Source organism: Brachyhypopomus gauderio, chromosome 5 (assembly GCF_052324685.1).
Source record: "Brachyhypopomus gauderio isolate BG-103 chromosome 5, BGAUD_0.2, whole genome shotgun sequence".
Classification (NCBI taxonomy): domain Eukaryota; kingdom Metazoa; phylum Chordata; class Actinopteri; order Gymnotiformes; family Hypopomidae; genus Brachyhypopomus; species Brachyhypopomus gauderio.
In genome coordinates, this window is record NC_135215.1 from 35657814 (window position 1) to 35677776 (window position 19963).

The window sequence follows — 19963 nt, forward strand, 5'->3', positions numbered from 1 at the left end:
GAAACTACAGAGACATTAAGGACACCGTGCAGATCTCCAATATGGGTGGTGAATAAATGTTGAATTAATGTGATCAGAATGATTATCACAGTCATAGGGAAACATCTTTTCTGTTGCAAATTTTCATCTAAACCATGTGCTAGCTTTGCTTTTATATGACAAATGCAATGGGGAACAGTTTCTCTGATTCATTCAGACATGCTTTTCTATATCGATAGTTATGTGTCTTATTGTTAACACTCAGAGATAGAAACAATGTTTCAATTTAATTCCCCCCCTCTCTCTCTCTCTGTCTTTGTCTCTATCTCTCTCTCTCTCTTTCTCTCTCTCTCTCTCTCTCTCTCTCTCTGTCTCTCTCTCTCTGTCTATCCTCTTCTCTTTCTCTCTTCCTGTCCATCTCTCTCTGGTCTATAAAAGTCTCTGTTAGTGGGCCAAGTCTGTTTAAAGCTTCTGAGTGTAGGTGACTGTAGGAGGGGTTGAGTAATGTACAGTCTGGAGGGAGGGGGGAGGGGGGGGGGTTGGACATACGGCCCAGTGACCTCGTTTCCTCTCACCGTTCACCCTCAAGTTATATCCTCAAGGTGGGAAAGTTACAGTGTGATTTACACTTGTTCTTGTTGTACACGGTGTCTCCAGTGCATATTAATCAGGTGTTTTGTGCGGATTAGACAGATTTGTCAGTGCTCTTTCATGTTCCTTAAGGAATATGGCATTTAGGAAAACACCTAAAATACATAACTTCATAACGTCTGGGTTGGTATTTAGGCTGGCATTTCAGTGGAACACATTTTAGAAAGAATTCTGAAAACTTTTTTCCAAACATTCTGAATCTCACAGCTCCAGAAATAATCTTAAATAATCCCCCTTTGATCCGCATGCTTCACAAATGTTTATGGAATGTCTGAATTTGTTTTGCTTAATCTCTCAGGTATGAAGTCTACTCTCATCAACCAGTTAAATTGGATCAATCTGAATTGTATTTATAGAAATTCTATGAGTAAGAGCAATTCTATTCATCTTCTATGATCAGAGGTGTCAATTCCAGGTTCAAAAAGTAAAAGTCCTCACCAGGATTTTGCTCAGGCTTCCTGTATTGTGTTGATTCCAATAATTTTACCTGGATTGCACTAATTAGAAAATCTAGCAAGCTTGAGCAAAATCCTGGTGCGGACTTTTACTTTCTGAACCTGGAATTGACACCTCTGTCTATGATCTCCCTTTGAATTTGGTCTTTGACGACTGTTACTACAGGTTGTTATATAATTGTTAAAGGTCGATGCAAAGTGTGGATTTTAGAGTTTATAAAGATCCATAGTATTAAAAAATGTTTTTGTGAAATATTAAATTGCCCCTTGACATCTGAAAATAACTTCAGCACATCATCACTGTAAATCAGCTAATTTATGGATGGCATCTTTCAACCATAGTTTGATGCCTGCATCAATTTTGCCAGGGCTAAACAATGAGGTACCAAATATAGGGGAGAACTGAAACAGTACCTCCATGTTCCTTGAACTGAGACATGTTCCTTGGAGTGTCAGACCTAACTGCTGTGCTGTTTATAATGAATAGGTTAAGTATCTTTTGATTAAACATTCTAGGCTTCACCATGTCTTAATGTCCTCAACCATTTTAGATGTAATTGGCCATTATAAAGTGTTTTTGCTGTTATATTAGTTCCCAGGTATTTAAATGCTTCTATAGTATTGGTAGACGTTCGCTGTATTTGGGGCTTGCAGCCTGTCTTGGTTGTTGAGGAACTGATTGGAGGTTTTGGTACATCTGACTTGTTCTCTTTTACTGTGCTTGATTTACCAGCATTGATTTTCTCATTTAAGATAAGACAGCTTCTTAAAAACCTTCTTCTGTTATCAATTAAAGCACTAAAAGCTAATCTGTGCCCATCAAAATGACAAAGTTAGAAGTTATTTCCCTACACTGTCTTAGATGTAGCTCTATATCTTTGCTCATTTCAGTTCATTCAGTAGGTGCAGATGTATGAATATGCAAATTATGGGTAATAGCCCTTACCCACCCACAGGGCTTGCAGCTCAAGATAATCTTCTCATCCTCCACTCAAACACAGAAAGCTCTGCTTGTTTCTGTATTACTAGACACTGTACGCTACACAATGGCAAGTGGCATAATTGGACTAATTCAGCTGTACATAGTCAAACTGTAAGCATTCTCTGAAGAAGAACGAATTATACATGCTTGTCTACAAGTCGAAGTACCCAAATGACAATGTATTTGTTAGGCACAGTTATGCTTGTACATTTACATACCCTGGCAGAATTTGTGACTGATATTTTTTCAGAGAATAATAAATATAATACAACAATGCTTCTTTTATTCATGTTTAGTGGCTGGGTCAAGCCAGGTCATTATCAAGCAATAGTTTTTTCCCCTTTTTAGATCATAATGACAACAGAAACTACCCCAATGACAAATTATATACCCTAATCCTTAATACTGTGTATTACAGCTTGAAGTCTTTTGTGGTAGTTATGGATGAGGCACTTTATTTCCCCAGATGGCAAAGCTGCTTTGGTCTTTCTTGGCTAAAGACCTCCAGTTACAGTAAATTCTTGGGCTGTGTTGCATGAACTGAGATCTCCCCAAAGTGGCTCAATGACACCGAGGTCAGGACACTGAGACGGCCACTCCAGAACCTCCCATTTTATTCTGCTGTAGCCAATGACAGGTCTAATCATCATCATGTTGGAACATCTAAGTGTGTCAGTCCCATGTGCAGCTTCTGGGATGATGAGGGCAAATGTTCCTCCAGTATTTACTAATGTTGCATTCATCCTGCTGCATTTGAACCAAGTTCCTCTTGCCTGTGTAGCTCACACATCCTCAAAACTCCTCAAAAACATCTAGACATATATACACGCGCACACACACACGCATATACAAACACAGATAAGGTCTTTCATTTTTTTATGTGCTTGAAAATATCTGAATTGCACATTTTCCCAAATTCACACAAATGGTACTGGTCTTGCCTGACTACCTGGTGTGGTTGAGTAGACTGGAAAAGTACACACACACACACACACACACACACACACACACACACACACACACACACACACACACACACACACACACAAGACACACAGGCTGTCTTCTAGACATACAGTACATACACGCACACATAAACACACGCATACACATGCATACGTACCCACACACGCGCACACACACACACACACACACACACATGCACGCGCGCATGCACATGCACACATATATACACGCACACACATATACACGCACACACATATACACGCACACATATACACGCACACATACACATGCATACGTACCCACACGCACGCACACATACACACACGCACACATACACACACAGAAAAGGCCTTTCTTCTGGACATACACACACACACACACACACACTCACACATACACACACACTTCTGCCGATTCATCCATGCAGCCCATTTTTCTTTGTGCCTCCTTATTGTGCATCTTCAAACAGTTCAACACTCTTTTCAGAGAGTCCTGTATGTCAGATGGTATTTGTGGGTTTTTCTTTACATCTCGAACAGTTTTCCTGGCAGTTTTAGCAGAAATGTTTGTTGGTCTCTGTTACATTGGCTTGGTTTCAGCAGAATCCCTTATTTTCCATTTCTTCATTAGAGTTTGAACACTGCTGACTGTAATTCTCAATCCCTTAGATATATTTTTATTTCCTTTTCCTGATATGTAAAGTTCAACTTCTCATGCAAATACTTTGATAGTTATTTTACTTTCCCCATGTCTCAGGCAGGGATCTGTCAGGCGCCCAGTAACTGACTCTGTGTGTGTGCTCAGTAACTGATACACACACACACTGATTGGCAAGCAAACAGATCACAGATGAGGATGGTTACCTTTAGTAGCCATTTAAACCTGTGTCTGTCAACTTTTGTGTATGTCATCATGCCACAACGTCCAGGGTATGTAACCAAATGATCAGGGTCATTTGGTTAGTTTCTGTTGTCATTATGATTTTAAAAAGGGCAAAAACAATTGTTTGATAATAAATGGCTTGACCAAACCACTAAACATGAATAAAGAAAAGTTTTTTTGATCATTACTACTCTCTGAAGTAATGAATAAATAAATAATAAATTTATAAATAACTGAATAAAAATTAAAAAATCTATTTTGCCAGGGTTAACTTATGAGCTCAACTGTATTACTCTCTAGTCTACAGCATTGGAAATATATAAACTGCAAATAAATTTCAGATGTTTTGGAAATGCAAAAAGGCTCACAATTTCACAATAATTGCCAAGACAAAATGCAAAGTGAAATGAAATTAAATTAAATAAAAAATGAAAATCATGGCTTTGACTACTTCTTCTGCTATATAAGCCATTTAAGTAGGCATTCTTTGTCTTCTAGCATAAACACAACACACAGTAGGCATGTTAACATGGTTAAAAACCTGATGTTCATTAGATATGTAAAAAAGCCTTTTACATGCTTACTAGATGTTTTAAGACTTGCGCATTCCATGCTGAAAGATAGAATGAAGATAACTCAGATTCAGTAATATGGTTTGGTTAATGAGGATAATGAGAAGGGAATAGTTTACAGTTTAATAGGTCACAAAGCTGAAAGGCTGCAGGGAGCTTGTGATATTGTAAAGATGAAAGAAAATGGCAGTAATATCATTCATCAGAGTCTTCTTAGAGAGAAGAAACACTGACACTCAGAGGAGCTGACCCTTTTAGAATAGGCTATTAGACCCGGTTCTGAAGAGCTGACTGAGTCCTTTTCCCATAGCAACATTCGGAGCCAAGAGAAGACTCTCGAGCTGCTGTACTTAGCCTTAATGTGAGCCTTACTGTTGTGAAGATGTCTGAGAGTCATTTGCAGTATCTGTATGAATTATGAATGTCTATGTAAATGCCTTTTAAGTCCAAAGTGCTGTTTACTAAACTTTAATATTTTCCTTGGTCTTTCTCTCCTCCACTTACATTAAGCGCTTCTGAACGTGTTGATTCTTGTAATGGTGGAAGTAAGAACTTATATCGATTAAGGCCACGGTTGGAGAGGATTTAACAGAATCTACCTTTGTCACCATAAACACGCATTCACACACCTTTATCATAGACTACATACCACAAGATTTGTGAAGTGTCATTGTTATCTTCATAGACGCCCACATGCAACCATTTCAGTTGCTTCAGTTACACAATAGCAAAAAAAAAGAAACTAATTAGAAAATATATTTTCTTTCTTTCTTTCTTACTGTCAGTCTATCTATCTATCTGTCAGTCTCCTGTTCCAGGTTTGCACTATAATGCATTTATATTCTATTTCTTCTAGTTTCCATATTAGAGGGGTTTCCAAAAGGCTTCCACCACTCAAGGGAGGTACACAGAGAGGGAGGGAGGCAGAGACAGAGAGAGAACGAGAGTGTCTCCGTGAGAACATTAGACAAATCAATGTGGCAGTTCTCCAGAAGGTCAATATGTGGAGGTTTCCACTCTTGAAAGTGGGTGAAGTTGTGCTCAGCAGAAGTGATGAGTTCCCCCCTATTGTTCCGCACTGGCTCACACCATTTTACAAATGATTCACATACCCTGAACAACAAGGTCACAGTCATAACCCAGTCAATGTAGTTGAACCTCTCTGGTTCACAGTAGGCTAATTATGCAAATGAAAGTGAGGCTTACACTGACAAAAATGGCGTCGATACTAAAAGAAAATTCTGTTTCATAATTTGCCTGTAGAACGATTTTAATGAAGGATGAGTGTTTAATTTCTGCATTTGTACATGTCTGCCAAATCCTCCGTTCTCTCCGCACATGCGAGAGTTCAGATGCTACCTTGGTGTTAGGGTTGTAGAACAGATTTTTCGAAATATATATTTTTCTTTTTTTTATCACAAGCTGTTGTAAGAAGCTCACTGTTAGTAATCTGATCAACACAGAGAAGTAATGTATGTGTCAAAGTCAGTCACACACGTATCTGTTTGGGTGAGAGCTGTTTCTTTGATTGCTTTATGTCTGTAAAGGTGTCATTTAAGAGACTTTAGGACTAATCAAAGTTATATGTTATTGCTTTTTCAATCATTTCTATTAGTATTTTTGTTATAAAGGAAGCATAGTCTTGGACTAAACTTTAGTGCCAATGGTGAATCATTACAGAAACGTTCCCATTAGTGAAGGATTAGACTTAATACTTGCATGGGAAACTGACTTCAACATAAAAGACAGTGTTGCTATATGCCTATCTTTGGTGATTTTATATACAAAAATGTTATCTGAATGTCAGTAGCAACTCTCTCATATTCTGTTTTTTATTCGAGAAAAGCACCAGATGCTTCATTTACCTCTCAGAAATCTCAGATTTTTTATTTATTCTGATTTCTCAAAGCTGGCACTTAAGATTGTGTGGTGCTGATTTTTAATTGCTTCCTGAGCTATTATCTTTGCTTTGTTTTGCCAGATGGGACAGCTAATAGATGCTGGCCTACTTCCTCTAAGGTCTTAAGATTAACACATGAGGGATTCAGTTGTGATCAAGAGCTTCCTCAAAACATTATATTAAGTGAAAAATATATTACAGCTTGACGTTTTATATAAGTAGAAGCACTTGGTGAACAGAAACTACTGTTGCTTTGACATTTTAAAAACTGCACAATCTAAACTTTTCAGCCAGAGTTGCTCCTTCTTTGCCAGACTGTGTATATGTGGCCCTGGCACTCTGATTGTTGTTGAAGTGATCCACGATCTTATTATGTTAACTCTGAGGTAACCCCTTGCAGGCATGCACACCAGTATCAGTGAGATACTGAAGGAGAAGACCCTGAAGCCCTCACGGCGCAGCCTGCCCTGTCTGGCTCAAAGTCAGACACATCCTCACAACCTCAACCACTTCCTGTCTGTGTCTCTGAGTCCGGAGCCCAAACCAAGTGGACACGAGAGCAGTGTTAGTGCCTCATGCACACACATCACCCCGCCACCTACAGGTACTCTTCACTCTCTCACACACACACACATCGCCCCACCACCTACAGGTACTCTTAACTCTCACACTAACACATCACCCCACCACCTACAGGTACTCTTAACTCTCACACACACACACATCACCCCACCACCTACAGGTACTCTTAACTCTCACACTAACACATCACCCCGCCACCTACAGGTACTCTTAACTCTCACACTAACACATCACCCCACCACCTACAGGTACTCTTAACTCTCACACTAACACATCACCCCACCACCTACAGGTACTCTTAACTCTCACACACACACACATCACCCCACCACCTACAGGTACTCTTAACTCTCACACTAACACATCACCCCGCCACCTACAGGTACTCTTAACTCTCACACTAACACATCACCCCGCCACCTACAGGTACTCTTAACTCTCACACACACACATCACCCCACCACCTACAGGTACTCTTAACTCTCACACTAACACATCACCCCACCACCTACAGGTACTCTTAACTCTCACACACACACACATCACCCCACCACCTACAGGTACTCTTAACTCTCACACTAAGACATCACCCCACCACCTACAGGTACTCTTCACTCTCACACACACACATCACCCCACCACCTACAGGTACTCTTAACTCTCACACACACATCACCCCACCACTTACAAGTACTCTTAACTCTCACACACACACACACATCACCCCGCCACCTACAGGTACTCTTAACTCTCACACACACACATCACCCCGCCTCCTACAGGTACTCTTACCTCTCTCACACACACACACACACACATCACCCCACCACCTACAGGTACTCTTAACTCTCTCACACACACATCACCTCGCCGCCTACAGGTACTCTTAACTCTCACACACACACATCACCCCGCCACCTACAGGTACTCTTAACTCTCACACACACTAACACAAAATTTTAGAAAATTAATACAGTTCTTTGCTGTCACCTTTGCCATGGTTGGAACAATTTACGTTAGTACAAACATCTTACTTAGAATGGGTGTTAAATGTCACCATTAAGAGTTTTAGTAATCAATAGTTATTTTACACAATCGCCTACACTGCCATTTACATGAAATGGGTCCATTTGAAAAGTTCTTGTCAGAACATTATTTAGATGAATGAGCTCCCTTAAACTGAGCTGTTCCTTATATAAATGAATGTCCCTCCTGAGCTCTTTCAGCATACGCCAATAATATTTTTTCAGCATGTTTTATGATATTCTGTATTGCCGATGGGGCCTCTCTGTCTCTGTCGCAAACACACAGACACACACACACTCTCTCTCTCTCTCTCTCTCTCTCTCTCTCTCTCTCTCTTTCTCTCTCTATCACTGCTGAGAGTTCTGGTGATTTTTCAAACATACTTTCATTCCACGGTTGATGGCACTAGCCTACTTCAAACCCTGCTTCCTGGTTTAGGTCAAGCAGGTCTGTTGAACTCTAGAATGGATCTGTTCATCCATAATGTGTGTTTTGTTGTTGTGTTGTTCATGTTGTTCTTTTCTGCATTTAAATGCGTTGTGTATTTATAGTTTTTTTAATGATCAGGAGGGGAATTTCTCTGTTGCTCCTTCATCAATTGCATTTCATGTTTGTTGGTTCAAAAAGGTGAGAATATAACACAGTGTCAATCAGTGTTTCACAGCACTTCACTGTGTTACACGATGTCCAGTCAGAGACATTTTATATTAAAGCTGTAAAGAGCTTTTCATTATGTCAGCAGGCAATTAAAGACAAACAACTAATATTTTACATGTATTCAGAATGTTGTTGTCAACAGATTATGTAGAAGTGAATTTAAGAAAATGTCTTGTTGGATGTATCTTGTAGTACAACAGGACATTACATGAGGGTAGACAAGCCCTATATGAGTCCTACGTTTCTCTGTAGCTAGTCCCCTATAACTCTCTGTTTCAGGTATCAGGTATTTATCTTACCCTAATTTGTGTCTGTGTAAAGTAACAATTTGATACATTTTGTCTGAGATGGCTCTCTTATCCCATGAATTTGTGTGCAATTTATAGCTTTTGCTTCCTAAGCTATAGCTTGAGGCTCTGACAGAGGCTTGGGCCTTTTAACTTGGGCCAAAGTTTGATCAGAACTTCCATTTTGAGACAGATTCATGCTGTCATTTGTTTCATGATTTACTGCCCTGTGGTAAAGAAACTTTAGGTCAACAGACTCATGGGTAATTCATTCTTAGTCTTCAGGTTTCATGCCCCAGAAATATTTTGTTTCTAAATGGTGTTTGTGATCATTTGTGTCAAAAAGTCAATATTTATATGGTTCAGGAGTTCTTAAAATAGACAGAGGGAGTGTTTTGTGGATCTCATTTCAAAGGATGGTTTGACCAATGAGGGTATCAAGTCTGTTGATCTACAGCACAGTATCAATGTCTGTTAGTCTGACGCAGTCTTGAGAGTTACAGCTTGTAGATGGGTCTTATCTTGCATTCTCTCTGGTTTATAGTGCATTTAAGGATGCTAATTTCTCTGAAGAGAAACCACAGAGCATGAGTGAAAAAACCCTCTTTGAAATAACTGCCCCAGTCATTTATTAGTAATTTGCTTTTCATTATTTTATTGTTATAAAACATTATACTGGTAGTCACTGTATTATTCACTGAGGGTTTGTTTCTCTGACACAGAGGACTGTGTGGGAAGTGCATACTGATGCAGTTGGTTAGACAGGGCAGATAGATTGATTAGCGTGGACTTAATTGCAAATCGCAGTGTGAAGAGCTAAATCTTGCTGTTGCACTGGTACTACTGCAAGAAAGCTGACATTACCACACATTACTGCCATGTCTTCACATTATACTTCTGATGGTCATTTGGAAAGACTTCATAGCAAAAGGCAGGATGAAACTGTACTGTATATCATGCATTATATGGTCATGTCAGAGTTTTTGGTATCGGTTTCGTTCATCCTCTTCCTCGTCACCTTCACAGTGGCCTTGTAAATCAAGCCCTCACACTGTCACACTCCCCATTATCTCTGGCGCTCAGGCATGTGGTGCTGTGTTTGGTGAGCTCAGATACCGCACCTCTGAAACACAACTAGACAGGCAGCTGTTCATAAAAGAGTGGACATTAGTGCCAGTGGACAGGAGGCTGTCCTTGAGACCCAGGGACGTCTGCTAGCCTCTCTCAGGAGGGCAGGACAGCGATAATGTCCAAGGACAGAGAGCAGGGCAAAGACAGCATGGGGCTTAATCCAGTAAATGTGCTGTTGAACTCTGTGATAACTGTAAGTATCAATGCAGAACAAAAACATGATCTCCTTCTGTTGCGTTAATGGCAGATTCTAGTAACGATCAGTATGTGGAGAAGACAGAGACAAAACCGTACGACTCCAGACCGTACGACTCCAGACCGTACGAGTCCAGAGCTGATGAGTCTGTCCTCATCCAGCAGAAGCCGGTGTCGAGGGCCAAACTGGAGGTCCGTGCTGGCTCTGTGCAGGTGCGCTGCTGATCTGATCCTCCTGTCCCCCCCCACACACACACACGTTTACCCCCATGAAGCATGCGTCTCCGCTGCAGGCCTTCAGACCCGTACCTGTAGCATGACTCATCGGGGTCGTGTTCACCTTCAGCGACGTGACACCTGTCACCTGTTCTGGCCTGTTGCATTATACTTGTTTTTGGACTGGAGTCTAAAGTAGAATAACCCAAAGGTGTCTGTAATTTTCACTTCAGATATCTGATATGTTCAAATACTGCTGTGATATTGTGGAAGTTGGTTTTTGTGACTTTTATTCTCCAAGTTTAATGTGTATTATTATTATTATTATTATTGTTGTTGTTATCAGAGGCATAATCCTGCAAAGCCTTCTGGGCTTATGTTTCGAGATGGCAAGAAACGAATTGACTACATCCTGGTGTATAAGAAGTCCAGCGCTCAGGTTGAGAAGAGATGCACTTTTGAGCGAAACCTGCGTGCAGAGGGGCTGATGCTGGAGAAAGAGGTAGAACGCTGTAGTTAAGACTCTCACATAGCCAGGACAGCTCGGTCTGCCACTGCATCACTGTCTGGCATAACAGTGTGGACCTTTTGCACTCCATCAGCTAACAATGAAATGGTGCGGGTTCATTTAAATACCTGAATACTACTGACAAGTATTAATTTGAATATGTCTATCCCAAACTTTCATACATATATTACAAGCCTATGTGAATGTCTACCTTTTAAACATTCTATTTCCTGATAAATTTAGTAACAGTGTATACCCACAGGTTTAAATCACACACACACATATTTTCCTGTGTAATTAGTGGCAAAACACCTGCAGAAATCTGGGTCTCCACTTCATGAGCTAAATAATGGCCTGTACCTTCTCAAGTTCCCGTAACACAACTGATTCTGAGTAAAGATGATGGCAGATGGAGAAATGCCAGTGGCCTTAGTGAATATCAAAGTCTGGTTAAGAAAGATCTCACACACTGCATGAACGCTTCCTGATTACATTCAAAACCCTCCTCTTATTCTGAAAACAACTGCTCTTTCTCTTGCTCTCTTTCTTTCATGACTGCATATATGTGTGTGTGTGTGTGTGTGTGTGTGTGTGTGTGTGTGTGTGTGTGTGTGTGTGTGTGTGTGTGTGTGTGCGCGTGTGTGTGTGAGCATTATTGAGAAATGAATAATTAACTAAAAGAAACAAAGTCATAAAGAAACAGATGTGTATATTTCATTTGAAAGTAAAGTAAAGGAAGTGTGGAATGGCAGAAGAGGAAGAGGAGGGTCTGGAGGAAGAGTCAGACAAAGAGGGAAATTCTTTTCATTTTTGCAATTACACACAGTTGAAAGAGAAGTGAATAAGCTGCAGTAAACTGTTCGATTTTTACAGAGAGAGTTTAGAATATAGGGCAGAATTGCTCTTCACTAAATATGTATACACATGTTCAGAAATCCTTGCCACTGCATTTGAATTTTAAGTCATTATATCTAAATAAATGTCGCTGATTAGCGTCCAGCTATATAGATTAGATAGATTCAACTTTATTGTCATTGCATATGTCACAAGTACAAAGCAACGAAATGTAGTTTGCATCCATCCAGAAGTGCTTATTCAGAATATAAATATGTTAAAAATAGAAATAGAAATGTGTATATATATACAGGATATGGGTTAATATACAGATTACGAATGTACTATAGTACTATACTATACGAATGTACTATACAGATGATTTACAGATAAATGTAATATACAGATTATTGAGGTAGTATAGGTTATTACTGTAATATACAGAGTATTAAATATATATATTATACAGTCAATATACTATGGTGGACATATGTATGTATATATAAATATGATATATATATGTATATATGTATATTATATACAACGGGGAACTGGTAGTGATGTTTAAAGTGTTCGGTGGTGTTTAATATATCTGTTGGGGTTCAGACCAGTGTTACTGTTGAATTCAGGAGGCAGAGTTCAGGAGTGTGACAGCTTTTGGAAAAAAACTGTTCCGGTACCTGGTGGTCTTAGTCCTGAGGCTCCTGTAACGCCTCCCAGAGGGCATGAGGTTAAAAAGTTTGTGTGCTGGGTGGCTGGGATCCTTGATTATTTTCCGAGCCCTTTTCATACACCGTTTCCTATTTAAACCCCTTAAGGAATATAAGAAAGTTCACAGGTATAGTATGAAATCACTGCAGTGCATGACCAAGTGGTTGGTGTGTGATTCAGGATGTAATGATACCTTTGTGTGTTTCAGCCCTCTCTGACCAACAATGACATCATGTTTGTGAAGATTCATGCTCCGTGGGACACACTATGTAAATATGCAGAGCAAATGAACATAAGAATGCCTTTCAGGTACAGGTCCCTGACATAAATCTTATCCTTTCCTTTTATCTTTCTCTCTCTCTCCCTCTTTCTCTCTCTCTCCCCAACCGGCACCCCACATACACCTACATGCAACACATCATTAGTCCAGGGTTGCCAACTTTTGAAGATTGCTTGGAGTGAGATTTGAACCTGGAGGAGGTGGAGAGTGTAAATTGTTGACGGGGGGGGGGGGGGGGGGGGGGGGGGGGGGGGGTTGTAGTAAGAGTTTTTGAACAGGAGGCTTTTGAACCATATGTCATACTATTGCAAACTGTACTTTTAGATTGTAAATACGTATCCTAACCTTAATGCGAAGCAATTAAAGATACATTTAATTTTAATCTAACGTCTTCTACATTTAATGTTGACCTTAAAATGTTTTCTTGTTTCTTGTTTCTAGGAAGAAGTGTTATTTCTCAGACTGGAAGAAGAAAACTATGGGCAGGTTGGTATATATCAAGCTGTATAAACATATTGATTTAAACTGGAGTTAAACTGGAGCTCTCTGAGCACACACATTGTTCAGAAAATATAACTTTGATGGGGCTTAGTTAAATAATGTTTACTTTCAAATAGTTCACTTTTGGCAAAGGTTATTTGGCTTTTGACTAAATTCCAAAGCACATTCCAAGGCAGTAAAAAGTGCTCACAGCTTGTAAAGCTGATAAACGCACTCCCCTGCTACTGTGACTACGTCTGTGGAAACGCTAACGCCGTAGACTGCTGCTCTATATCATGTTTTATTTCTTGCTATTTCTGCCAACACTATTTTATTATTAATCTCCGACCCCCTCTTCTGTCATAATTCTTTTCTACTCTCCCATACATTCTTGCTTTCTCTTTTTCTTTCTTTCCCTCTCCTCACACTTTCTCGTTCTCTTCCTCTCCCTATAGTTGGTTTCATCTGAGATGTCGTCAGGTGAAGAGTTGGCTGCCAAGGAACCCAATGAAGCTGGATAAGGAGGCATTGCCTGACCTGGAGGAGACAGACTGCTACACGGCTCCGTTTAGCAGGGCAAGAATGCACCAGTGAGCCTCTATTACACCATCATTCACCCTCACAAAATATTCACTTTACACCTCTTTTTTGGGCGGCATAGCACAATCACAGATATGAGGCACGAGACAGTGGTGCAGGCACGTGTGGGCATGGCAGAAATGCTGTTTGGAGTTTTCATGACAGGTGGTAAAGGCTCTAAGCCAGTGCCGAGCGGTACAGTGTCAAAAAGAGGCTGTTAGACTAAATACATGATCAGCAGGTGTGGTTAGGTGTGCCACTGCACTGTCCAATCAGATATACTCCTCTCATTCCCTTTAAGAGCACAAGTGGCACAAGTTCTGCCCCACATGGTACCCAGTTGAGGACTGCCAGGTACCGGTGCCCCATGGAGTCCATTTTCTCATTTTGGCGGTCTACATGGTGCACCTTCTATGTACCCTTTGGAGTATGACCTGAAATTTTATGAGTTGCAGGTGAGAACCAATCAGATTGGATGATTTTATTTCAAGCAGTCTGAGCATCAAAGCAAAGAAGAAAATATCCAGATATAAATTAAATGCATTTCTCTACCAAATTATTATTAGTTCTTAAGTAGCACAAGCACAGTGCTCAAATGTGAAAATAACAGGCAGTTTCATGCAGCTGCAGGAATATTAGAGTCTGTCCTGACTTGCACACTATAAGTTTCCATCACCAATTTATGGACTTTGAGGACTGCAGTGTGTAGGGGCCATTTGGGACTGGGTACCAGTGCTGTGACAATGTTGTCATGGCAGCAAGCAAGCGGAAATGGCCACACCAGAAACATTCATAGATGAGGAAACAGACATACTTGTCAGGGAAGAGCCGTCCTGAAGCAGGTCTCTAAGCTCTGGTGCCACTAACCTAGCTTACAATCATGAGGCTCAAATCATAAATGAAAACTCTTCCTGTGGCATAATATAATAATAAGTATTATTCACAAAGCCAATAATAATTATTATAATACATATTATTGCTATTATTATTGTTGTATTTTGATACATTTTCAATTTGATTGTTTTACATTTAATAATCACCATAGATTCATTTCTCTTTATAGAAAAATTTATATATTTTAGTGAGGAGATGTTCATGGTATAATCCTGTTGTCAGAAATAGAACACGTTTTGGTGCGCCAGTTTGAAGTGAGGAACACACTGACCCTCAACTTGCGTTTGAGCTAAGCGCAGGTCTGAGGAAGTAAAGATCAGGGCTAAGCACTGGTGCATTTTCACAACTATCATCGCACTGGTGCATTTGAGATATCACAACCCCTCTTGTGCCACTCCATCCACATACTTACTGGCACTTTATTCTATCCACCAAATGACTACAAAATTATTAAAAGGTGTTTTGCGGCTTTAACACCCCAGTGCAGCTGTGATATTTAAGTTGTTATATTTAACGTTGCTCTTATATCCCCGTCTGATGTTTTCCATATGATCTCATGGAGAGCAGGTTTGGCTCTGCATGAAAAAGCCATTATAACTACTGTAAAAGATTTTTGGTAAGCAGTCACAAAAACGTGGCCAATTAAGCATAATTAAAACCACAGATACTATTTCATATCCAAGTGTGTGGACCCTTGTATGAAATTCTAAAGCAAGAAGAAACGTCAGACCCACACGGCCTCTGACTCCCCACTGTTTCCAATTACCAGTGCTTTATAACAAGTACTTCATTCTGAACCTATAATCACTGTGAATCTCCTGAGAGTGTGAGAGTGTGAGTAACCGTGTGTATTTCTGCCTGCCTTTGAATCACTTCACCCTACTGTGTCCTGATATGAGGTCAGAACATGTGGCTCAGTCGTGGACGTTGGTTAGATGTTCAACGTTTCTGTTATTAAGGGAGACTTGCAGAGGGTTGTAGAGGTTTGTGTCTGCTTATATTTCATGATCTGTCCTGGGAATCGTTTGAGTCAGTCCAGAACTAATCGTCCTGGCACAGACATAGAATGATGGGGTGGAAAACACACAAAAAAATTGGCATTCTATGGTACCAGCCCTGTATTCGTCTTCATGCTGTGAAACAGATGATACAGATTGCGTGTGTGTGTGTGTGTGTGTGTGTGTGTGTGTGTGTGTGTGTGTGTGTGTGTGTGTGTGTGTGTGTATGTGTGTGTGTGTGTGTGTGTGTGTGTGTGTGTGTGTGTGTGTGTGTGTGTGTGGTGTTCTACTCTCTTTGTGGGGACAAAAAATAGAAACCTTGAAAAAATGAAATATATATTGCTTTACATTTTGGGGGAAAATATTTACTTTAAACCCTAAAGAACCAAATGATGATTTTAGTTACTGAGTTAGATTTAGTGGCAGGTACAGAAATATTATTCAGGTAAACATATCATCCTGTGCAAGCCCCAGTACAGCGGTGAGAATGAGTGTGAGTGTAAGAATGAATGTGAGTGAATGTGGGAGGACTTAAGAAATGCAATCTTCCTGCTACAACAGTGTGTTATATAAATAGAATACTATAATCTCTCTCTCCCTCTCTCTCTCTCTCTCACTCTCTCTCTCTCTCTCACGATCTCTCTTTCTCTCTATGGCACAACCAGTACTCCCTAAATCTTTGTTTATTTTATTCATACTATAGGTTGCACACTCTTAGGTACAAAAGAGCTTGTGTGAAAGAGGAGAGAGATATGTCAAGTTTCTTCTCCATTACAATCTTTGTTTGATCTCCCTGTATTCAACTGTATTCAGCTGTTCTAGTTATATGTCTCTGCTAAACGTTGGGTAATGCCAGCAGATCCTTCAGAAACATCACGTCACAGCTTTGCCACCTAACAACTGTACACAATGATCCAGAGGATTGAAGATCAACAAACAAGGAACCACAGTAGCACATCATCTTGGTTGACTAGAAAATCCCAACAGGTGATTTATACGTCTTTCCTTCTATCACAGTTTCACCATAAACAACAGGGACTCGTTTTTCTCCAACTCTACTCGGAGCAGAATAGTGCACCACGTTCTCCAGCGCACCAAGTATGAGGACGGCAAGTCCAAGATGGGTAAGTCACATGAAGCTCTCCACAGGTCTGTCCATCAGCCACCTGCTCTCTAGCTCACATTGGGCTCCGTAAACATTAATTTATCATGTCTATAGTGTGTAGCCATCTCACTACATTAGCCAGAGTCTTAACCTTGTGCCTGCTCTTTGGTTATCAGTTGTGATTATTAGTGTAGGTCTCTGCTGCTCAAATTACTTACTAGAGGGTTTTTATGTAACAGAAATTAAGTCCTATTTTGTCATACTTATACTTAAAGTGTGATGAATTACATTTACAAAGTTCTACTGAGATGAGTTTCTGAATTGTTAGGGCAGGAATTGTAAGAATGATCTAAAAAGATGACAGGCGTTATATAATGGAAAATAAAGGTTTTGGATGATGGTCTTGTGTTTGATTTATGGAAGGAACACTTTCTTGCATGACTTCTGAATTCTTAGTTTCTCATCTTGTCTTTCCTCATAATATTCATTTATTGTCATTAATAATATTACTACTAATAATAATCTCCATCTTCCTCTTCATGTGTATTTCTTGTGTATTTGCATCTGACATGTCTTTCTGATTAAATGTGGTCTTTGCTAAGTACTAAGGGATTGTCATGCCATTATTTCAGGGACTCCTCTCCCAACTCCACTCCAGATCAGATTGGATCTGGAGGTATAAATCCTTCAGACATCCAAAGGCTTAAAAACACCACAGACCTCCTCACTTACACATAAAATCAACTGTAGCAGGTACTCTGTAAGAAGACCACAGCATTGCCATATGATAATAAGGAGATAGATTATATAAACCTGGGATTTACTGGAGTGTTATGTCAGCGTATAAATAAGTTTGATTCTCCATAGTGTACTGTAAAGCTGTTTCTTAACGCACCTCCTGACTACATTTAGTTCCCCATTCTAAATCCATCAGTCACATTGACAGGTTCTGAGGAAAATGTTTAGGCAGCCAAGACAGCTGTGTGTAACACTCTTTCTGGTTTGTTGTGGCACTATGATGAAATTTTTATATGTTTATGGTAGTGCTAATGATTATCTTAAAACCATTTCTTTTCACTTTAGTTTTAGAAATCCTCACTCAAAAAAATATCAGACACAGCCTCGGTTATGTTGAGTTAAGCTGTTCTGCCTGTTCTGTAAGTGTAGGTCTCTATTGTGTTTCTGTTTCAACATCATGCTGAAAGGTTGTTTTTGTTTAGGGAGTCTGCAGGGTTGTCTTCTACATTAGGGGCCTGGCCCCACCAGATATGGCTGTGGAGCCGTGCACAACATGATCAATAGTTCAACTTAACAAGTAATGCATATAAGTTTTCTTCTAAAGCAATGTTGCCTTTATTACAATGGTACTTTATGACAAACGGTATCGCTGACCGGTACATTTCCAAGTCTTCCCTAAAAGCCAGTACGTCTCCTAGTCTGCAGCTTATGGTGAGCATGGGGCCAGCCTGTCACTGGTAGTCTAACCAAGTGAGCTGCTGTAAAAGCAGTGCACATGTTGAACGCATTTCCAATAATGAGTTGTGGACCCACGCTAAGAACATCCAGTAAAAAATAACAGATTGACATGGGTTTAGTAAGCTGTTTGTTAAGCAGCTAGCCATAGTCTGTGAGCCACTACTAGCAAGGATTCCCAAGTATTGCCAATGAAATATGATGAATCAAGTCGAGAGTTTAATAAGTGCTAAATTTAGTACCATTAGATCAAAAAATGCAGATGAAACATTTGGGACCACACCAGTCTGGAAAGGACAAAAAACGCTCCTTCAATCCTGAGTGATTCAAGAGGAGAATATGGCTACATATGCATTTGTGTTTGGATTCATTGAGCAAGCAGGTTTGTGTGTAGTTTCACCAATGAGTCGGAAGCCACCCAGAGTTAACTGTGTCCCAGCAGGTTTCCTGTGTCCCCAGAGTTAACTGTGTCCCAGCAGGTTTCCTGTGTCCCCAGAGTTAACTGTGTCCCAGCAGGTTTCCTGTGTCCCCAGAGTTAACTGTGTCCCAGCTGGCTTCCTGTGTCAAACACACCACTGCAAAACAGCACAGCATTTTTTACCAGGATACAATATATATGCTACTTTCACTATCTAACTGCTTCTGAAATTTCACTATCTAACTGCTTCCGTCTTTTTCAGCATCTCTCCATACTTTTAACAATTACGTTTTCAAAATCTATCTGTACTTTCATCATTTACCTGTACTGTCACCTACTTGGACTTGAACTATCTACTGTGTTTTACATTGATGAACAAACACACGCACATACACACACACACACATACACACACATGCACACAAACTTACGCACGCAATAATAATTGCAATTTCATGGTAAATACCTCTACCAAAATACTCTCCAATGATAAGAGAACACACACAGTTGTTGTGCACCTGCTTTTCTGAATTCCTCCTAGAGGAAATGAATGTTAAGTGAATAAGTGTGAAAAGAACCTCATGAAGAAACATAACTAGTTTGTGATCACATAGATCTTTGTAAGGTCGTGAAGTGGTGCAGTGTTGGTGGGGGGTTTCCCAGAACGCTGCTTCTCTGCTCTGTCAAAATGTCCAAACATTTACATTTTGGTTTTCGGCGCTGTCACATTACCTTAAAATGTGATTTATTCTGTACTGAAATATTTATTCTTAAAGAACAATTTGCACTTGTTCCAGGAAAAAAATATAATTATTTATTAGTTTGGGTTTCATATGAAAACATTGGTCACTTATCTTGTTAGACAATTGTTAAGTTCTCAAGTCTATAACAGAAGGAAAACAGTAGAAATAAATACCACATATTGCCACATGATATTTCACTCATCAAACTTCCTGCCTGGGTGAGGGGGAGAGCTGCCTATTGAAATCAGGTGTTGTGCAGAAATGGATCAAATCCCTACAGATTCTGCTGATTCTTGTTGACTACCAAAGTCTTGCCTTACCAACTATGCTTGATTTCTATGCAGTAATACTTTTGTGAAGTTTAAGAGTGCACACATTTCATGAACCATCCTGTATGTGTGTACAGTGTGTTTCTGTGCAGTACTAAGCCATGTAAAATAGAGGTCAACAATATCGTGT

The 19963-nt window shown here is 39.9% G+C and overlaps 1 protein-coding gene across 4 annotated transcripts in view; it reads left to right on the forward strand.

The window, feature by feature from the left end:
- ano3 (anoctamin 3) overlaps positions 1 to 19963 on the forward strand; it is a 59105-nt gene that overhangs the window by 8311 nt on the left and 30831 nt on the right. For all 4 annotated transcript variants that reach the window (XM_077007551.1, XM_077007547.1, XM_077007548.1 and 1 more), the window contains exons 2-8: positions 6788 to 6991; positions 10318 to 10478; positions 10828 to 10983; positions 12743 to 12843; positions 13256 to 13300; positions 13750 to 13884; positions 16783 to 16889. In XM_077007551.1, coding sequence (XP_076863666.1) covers positions 6788 to 6991; positions 10318 to 10478; positions 10828 to 10983; positions 12743 to 12843; positions 13256 to 13300; positions 13750 to 13884; positions 16783 to 16889 — 909 coding nt within the window. The remainder of the gene's footprint in view (positions 1 to 6787; positions 6992 to 10317; positions 10479 to 10827; positions 10984 to 12742; positions 12844 to 13255; positions 13301 to 13749; positions 13885 to 16782; positions 16890 to 19963) is intronic.